Source organism: Pterocles gutturalis, unplaced genomic scaffold, assembly GCF_000699245.1.
Source record: "Pterocles gutturalis isolate BGI_N339 unplaced genomic scaffold, ASM69924v1 scaffold36938, whole genome shotgun sequence".
NCBI lineage: Eukaryota > Metazoa > Chordata > Aves > Pterocliformes > Pteroclidae > Pterocles > Pterocles gutturalis.
In genome coordinates, this window is record NW_010126923.1 from 23,692 (window position 1) to 31,126 (window position 7,435).

Sequence of the window (7,435 nt, forward strand, 5' to 3'; positions counted from 1 at the left end):
GTAATCTGGGAAGTGGATAAAAATAATAAAAGTAGCTTAAGCACATTAGTTTGTAGGAAAACATAAGTGATGTATTTTTATGTGCAATGACTACATATCCTGTGCTAGAGGGTTTTTCTGGGAGGAAGGCAGGGTTAAGTCAGTATTGTTAAGAATATCATAGCATTTATGCATATGCATTTTCTCCTTCTATCTGTATCTGTAGACTGGTTTCTAACTAAAGTTTTTTTTAAAAACTTTACATCCTTGCAGCCATCAGAGAAACGAAGGAAGCACTGGAAAATGTGAGTGTCTCTGTAGAGGTTTTGCAGGAGGGAACAGAGAGGCTTCATGCAAACTTGACAGATGTTAAAATGCATTTAAGCAACACCCTCAATGATTCTGCGTGCTCTGCGGCTCGGGCTGCCTCGACTTGCAATATCATCAGGAATTCATTAAATCAACTGAACATCAATGCCAATTTTAGTGGGGTAAGAGAAAATTTTTCAGACTCTTAGTGTGATTACCTTGAATAAGGCCAGTAGTACCTTTGCAACTTAATGGTGGCGCAATGTGTTCTGTCACTTGAGGTAAGTGACCTTCCCTTATTCTGTGTTTCTGGGTAATTTCAGTCACTGTTTCCATCTGTGTAGACAAGGATAAAATGTGTGTCAAGCAGCTACATTAAAGTGCTGCTCTGGGCAGTGAAATAATCCACCCTCCCAAAAATGCTGAGGTTAAGCTTTGCTTTTGTACAGCAAAGGTTTCGGGAGCGTACCAGAAAGATTCTACTACAAATTGTGTTTCTAGTTTCTTTACCCTCTCTCCTATCTTTGAAATATTCAGTAAATTATCAAGACCACTACTTTGATGTGACTCAAGAATGCTTTTGCTTCCTAGTTGCCAGGAGTGAGCTCACAGCTTGCCAAGGTCAACGATGTCCTTAAAACAGACCTTTCTAGTCTGGTTCAGAAGGTATGTTTCTTGACAGGCTTGTAAACTGTTAATAAACTGGGATACTTACATATCACTTGTTTTCCCTTGGTTTTCTCAAGCAGAATTCTCTTGTTCTAACCTCATCCTGCCTCATGGTGGATATCACTCCATATTTTTCCTTTTTTTTTGGCCAAGATTTAATATGTAATAGTATGAAAGTAGTGCTTTATATCCCCAGGATCCAAAATGTGTTGCTAATTATCTGCTTGAAAGAACAATCCTTAAAAAAGAAAAAGGTAGAAACATGGATCTATTAGCATGCTCTATATTTTTTGGTTCAAACGGAATTAAAAAAAAAGAATTACGCTCTCCGAATTAGTTGCATTTTATTCTAACTATTTTCAAATTCTTCACGTGTGTATTTCATGTTCAATCTAGTGCATTGTTCCTAATGTAATTACTGTTAGCATTTTGTAAGACTATCCACAAAACATCACAATTTTTACCTAGAAAAAAAAGTCTTAGTTGGAGCAGTTTAAAAATCTAGCAATCTGAAAATGTTTAGTAGAAATAGGAGGCACTTTCTGAAACCAAAGGCTGTGTGTAGGGGGCTCAGACCCCTGACTGTTTGTGAAGTCATCAGGCCTGCAGGAAGTACAACTTCAAGCATCTACTGCAGTGGCTTCTTCTTTCCATCCAGATGAGCTGTTGAGCTTAGTTCCCACGGTTTAGACCCCTTCTTTCCCCTTTTCACTGAAGAAAGAGTTGCAAGATCTTTAGTGGCAGTTGGATTTCATTGTTTGTAACGTGCATTTCATATATAAGAAGGCACAGAATTGCAAAGAGGAGGTGCTTGACTGGTACGCAGTAACTTCTTTCACTTAGTGAGTCTTCCTATATGCATTCTCAGTTTTGTATGAGATAGATCTGACAGCCAACAGTACTACAAAGTTTGAGACAATTGTGACTGAGGCATGTATATTTAAATTTAGATACTTTTTTAAGGCAATATCCTAGACAGCAAGCTGAATCTGAAATATACTTGAGTTCCTATTTTGCTTTGACCGTTTCTAATGTGTGGTGATAAAAATCTGTTTCTCATAGTATTACCACATACATTTTAGCAGGTATATACTTTTAGACCTTGTATAAAAGAAAAAAATGGCAAGTAATTTGGCAATGAGAAACTTATTGTAGTTTATCCAACCTTTATTCTTAGGGTTATGCAGCATTTAATGATACTCCAGACTTAGTGGTGAATCAAACCAGGAACATTTTGTCAGGTGAGGACAAACTATCTTTCCACTTTCATTGTTTAATGTTGATGTTTTTACACCATTAACTGATGCTTTGTTTTCTTGCATTGATAATATATTTTCTGCTCTAAAGATCATTAAAAATGAAATGTAAAACTTAACATTTATTTTTTTAAAATTTGGTGCCACGAAAAAAACCTATAGAAAGCAACTGTGTCTTAATGAGGACCCAAAACTACACCTAAAAATAGGCCATATGGTCTTTTATGGAGGAGTTTTGTTTGTTAGGCTTTTTACTGCTCAAGTAATGAGAAATCTGGGGATCCCAACTGCAAACTGACACTTTATCTTTATTTGGTTGAAAAGGTAATTTTCCTTGACCGATGTGTCTATGATATGTTTAGGAGTGTGATGGTAAAAAATCTGAACCTGTCTGCTGCTGTATTAAAATGTAGTGGACGGCAAAGGGGAGGTAAAAATATGTATTAAGGATAATTTAAATTTCCGTCTTAATTATTTTTCTACTTGGGCTTTAAACTATTACTCTTTGACAGTACCTGGACACTTGACATCGGGTGAAATGTAGTATAGTGTATATATACTAATCTGTTTTAATTTTTGTTCTTGCATTGTGGACCTGTTCTACGTATATAAACAGCCGTTCCTTGTAAGTTTTCCTTTTTTTTTTTTTTATTTTTATTTTTTTTTCCATTTTCCCCCCTGGGCAAAATGAAACACAGTATGTATACAAGCATAATATACTGTGTGAACTTGCCGAAAATGAGCCAGTTTTCTAAAACTGATGTTACACTTTTTATTAGGAAATTTAAGGCACATTTACTAATTTTTATTATCTGCTGATATGCGTAAACACAGACAGGCTATCTTAATCTATTTATAAATTGCTGGGGCTTTGTTTTTGTAAAAACTGAGTTTGAGTTACAAATCAAATAAAAAACTAGTTTTACTAGAAAAAAATTGTGTTTATTGTAAACTTTTAAAATGTCATTTTGGTACCTGGTTGAATTTAGAGAACTAAAACATCAAAACAAACAGCCAAAAACTTGTCCAGTTGTTATTGGAGAAAGAGGAAGGTGTTGACTGCTACCAAATAGCGACCTATAGTTGTGCACCCTGCTGTTTCAAGTTATGTTCCAAGTTGAAAGAAGGAGTAGAGTAAACAAATTACATTTTACAGATAGACAGTATGTATATGTGAACTAATCATGTCTTTGTGTATTTAAATAGCATCTATCTAAACTGTAAGTATAGGGTAGCATGCTCATTCATAATTTGAGAAAATATTGGCTTAATTGATCACTATCTCAAGAGTGTTGCTAATTGGAATGAATTTATTTAAGTAATCTTTTTTAATAAGATTGAAAATAGCTTGTATAGATTCTCAATATAGGCAGTCTAATTTCCTTCACAGTGTTGTGTTCCCAAGGGATGGAGTTTAAATAGATTTTGATCTTCTCCTTCGTAAACTTAGTGGCTAATTGTCTTGCTCGGTGTTACCATTTGCAATATTGAATGAAAAGCAAGATTTAAGCTGGCTAGATAAAAAATGACACATTCATTATAATGAAAGGAGAGAGAGAACTCTGGCTCAACATCTACATCTTTCATCATTAAACTGAATGCTAAAAATAAAGTGTGTGTTTTAAAATGCCATTGTGTTACTTTGAAGCTCAATGTTTTTGTTGCCTGCTTCTCTTTTCATCATGCTTGTTTTCGTGGCTTGCTTGTTACATATGGCAAATGGCTTAACAGCATTTTATAATGCATACGTGGAATGTAAATTTATTCTATGAATTTGTAACAGTGCAATGTGTTTACTCTTTTAGATATCAAAAATGTGCTGGAATCCATTGGTTCAAATATCACTACCTTCACAAAAATGCTCCCTGTTCAGAAGATTTTAGCAGATTTGACGATATATCTGACACAGAGTGAAGCATACGTTCAAGATTATTTTCCAGTGGTGGAGCAGTACGATTTCTACAGGTATGCGCAAGAAATAAGGTATGAGTGAAGTGCTACCTATTGTTAATACTTTGCCGTTTCAGAACATTAAAATATTACAATTAAACTATTAATAACAAACATAGTGAAACAAGGATGCTGTAAGGCAATTGTTTGTTACTGGCATTTTGGTAAAAGCCAAAACTGCAGCTAATCAACAACTGGGTGCTGTTCCACTACAGAGTAGTTTTGACTCTGTAGGCCTTCAGGTCTTTTTCAGGAAGGATAGACAAAGGTAGATGTTGAAGATGTAAGGCATAAAGGAATGGATTGTTTTACAGTTCCAGAATGACTTCTTCTTTAGGGCTTGTTTTTGTTGAGCTGCAGGTAAGTTGCAAGAGCATAGGACTGGAGAGACTTTGAAGCAAATCCAGTTTTATTGCTCCCATTCTACCACAGAGGAGGAGCAGCAGGGATTCTGCTTCACACCTTGTAAATCCTTGCACACCCATGCTTGTTCCTACTGGTGTAGTACTTGTCCTTGTGAATACGTGGGTTGATTATACCTTGAGAAAAACACAGTCTTCCTATTTGAGACTTGTGTGACTCTTATAACTGAATAGTAACCTCAGATTTTGAAGCATAAAGCTTTTCATTTCATACCATTTAACTTTGTCCAGTTTTAGTAATTTCAGTCCTCCAGCTCATCAAATTCTCCCTGCATTTTGACACTTCAGTTGATCCTTTAATCGATAATTGCTCCTATCTTTGTGTCTTAATCAGTTTCACTTCAACAGAATAAATGTGATGATGGCTCTAATGCAATGTTAAATAAAAGTGAGCAGAAGACTGAACTTTAAGAACCTTACTTATAACCTTGCCTTTAGCCCGTTCCTTATCTGTCAGTTTTTGTGGTGAGCCTTAATTTGACAAATTTATCAATTTTTTCTTTGAAGCTCAGATTTCATTTAACCAAATAAATGTATTGCTTCATTCTGTACAGTATGCCTCTGTTAATCTTTTATTTAGATTTTAAAAAGTGGAGAAAAATATCTCATCTACACGGCATTTAAATACTTGTTATTGTCAAACCTAACCTAGTAGTACATCAAGTGCAAATGAAACCGATAAGCTTGTAGTTGGCCAAATCATTTTCTGTCCATCCCTTTCGCAATTACAGGTACATTATTTGTGGATCTTAATAGCCTTCAATACAGTTACTTACAATTACAAGTCTACACTGTGTGCAAAAAGTAGGAAGCCTTACAGTAGGAGCAATGATGTACTTCATGACCAATGGCCAGTCCACATTCATAAATTTCTGTGTTGCATCTTGAATAAATTACTGTTTGAGCTTGTGCCTCCTTGTGAGTCATTGTTTGCTCCAGGTGGAGCACTTTGACAGTTCAGTACGGTCCATCTGCAGTAACTGGAGTTGGGAACACCTTGTTCTTGTGAAGTTTGTTCCCCAGCCCTTCAGTAGCAGCTGTCTGTAATCAAACAGCAATTTATGTTCTGGCCCAAAATACGTGCTAGTGTAGGAAAACTATTTTTTAATTGCTAATGTTTGTTGCTCAACCAGAACCACAGATGGGCCAGTTAGGAATACAGTAGTACCTGATACATTCTGCAGGTCTCCAGTGTGTTATTTGCATGCTAATAACCAAGCACTCTGGCTTTTATTCCTTAGGTGGCTGGGTTGTCTCATTCTCTGCTGCATGGTGGTCCTGATTGTGGTCTTTTACTATCTTGGATTGCTATGTGGCACCTGTGGTTATGATAAACATGCTTCTCCAACAACCAGAGGCTGCATCTCCAACACTGGAGGAAACTTTCTTATGGCGTAAGTTTCACTTACTGGTGAAAAGTAAAATAAAAGTATCTGTAGAAGGTATTTTTAATTGATTATGAAGGACGCATGCAGGAAAAGAACTTGTTCCCTATGTATATATGCTGGAAAAAAATTAATCTCGCATATTTCCACTGAGGGACTTGAGGGTTTTGGGTTGCTCTTTCACTGAGGATCATAGCTGAAGGACAAAACCTCTGAATCTACTGTTTTAAGAGCAGTGCTGTAGATAATTAATTTCTACATAAGGCCATTTGGAAATTGTAAAAACTGGGAACAGATAATTGAAAAGATAAAGAGAATTCATTGATTTTTAGTAGACTTGAGCACTTGAAAGCTACTTTTGTAGCTCTTAAACTGCATGCCCAATGTAAATATGAGCATTTTAGATGCTTCTTTAGCTGAAGACTTTACAGGGCTGAAATGTATAAAATGTTTCAGGGACAAGAACATATTTAGAAAACAGAAGTATTTCAACCATCTGCCAGTTTTTATATCTGTTATAGCTTCTAACTGTTGGCTTCGCTGTTGCCCCAAGTATATATACTTTGTTATTAAAAAGCAAAAACTTGACTTACTTCTTTTTCAGTGGTGTTGGATTCAGTTTTCTTTTCTCCTGGGTGCTGATGATTGTAGTGGTGCTCACTTTCGTCACAGGTGGAAATGTAGAAAAACTGGTCTGTGAACCCTTTGAAGATAAAACTTTATTCAAGGTGAAGTTATTCAAGTTATTAAACAATTAATAGAATTCCCGTGAGTCTTGATGGTCTTGTCAGTTTATGTGTGGCATATTTTTTTAATGGGACATTTCAAGTGAGTTTCGATTGGTTTTACTTTCCCCGTACACATCGAATAGAGATGTTCATCCTTTCTTGGTTTAATTTGCTTTGCAGTGTAAATGCTGCATGCCTGTCTCCCTCTGGAGATAAATTTTTGTGATTCAGCATTTTGTAGTGACGTGGAGCTCTAATATTCCCTTTCTGCATCAGAGAGGTTGAATTTGCTGTTTTGCTTATATTTCCATTAGTGGGTGATAAGCTTAGATGTGGGTATGTGTCAAAAGATTGCATATGAATAAATTCATGAACTGGAAACTTGAAATTACAGTAACCTTACTGAATTTTGTCTTCTAGGTTTTGGATACTCCCTACTTACTAAATGAACATTGGAAAAACTACCTCTCTGGCATCCTCTTTAAAAATCCAAATATTAATTTGACTTTTGAAAAAGTGTACAGGTATTAAAGTTATGCTCAAGATTTATTTAAATTTATGCATATTGTTTTTGTCATATCTTCCATGCTTCTTATTTCAAGCACATGCAGAAATTGCACGTATTTCAGAACACATTCTGATTTTCTAGTGAATTACTAGCAAAAAGCAATTTTCTGCTATATGTTTCTCCTATTATTAATCTTATATATTTCTATGTATTATTAGTGTAATATATA

At 35.4% G+C, this 7,435-nt stretch overlaps 1 protein-coding gene across 1 annotated transcript in view; it reads left to right on the plus strand.

Annotated features, from left to right (window-relative positions):
- LOC104465905 (prominin-1-A-like) overlaps positions 1–7,222 on the plus strand; it is a gene marked incomplete at both ends in the record, with an annotated part of 24,974 nt that extends 17,752 nt beyond the window's left edge. The window contains 8 exons of the mRNA XM_010079134.1: positions 253–470; positions 880–954; positions 2,135–2,198; positions 2,830–2,838; positions 4,019–4,178; positions 5,827–5,979; positions 6,575–6,698; positions 7,119–7,222. Of these exons, the coding sequence (XP_010077436.1) occupies positions 253–470; positions 880–954; positions 2,135–2,198; positions 2,830–2,838; positions 4,019–4,178; positions 5,827–5,979; positions 6,575–6,698; positions 7,119–7,222 (907 nt within the window). The remainder of the gene's footprint in view (positions 1–252; positions 471–879; positions 955–2,134; positions 2,199–2,829; positions 2,839–4,018; positions 4,179–5,826; positions 5,980–6,574; positions 6,699–7,118) is intronic.
- Positions 7,223–7,435: the final 213 nt, after the last annotated feature.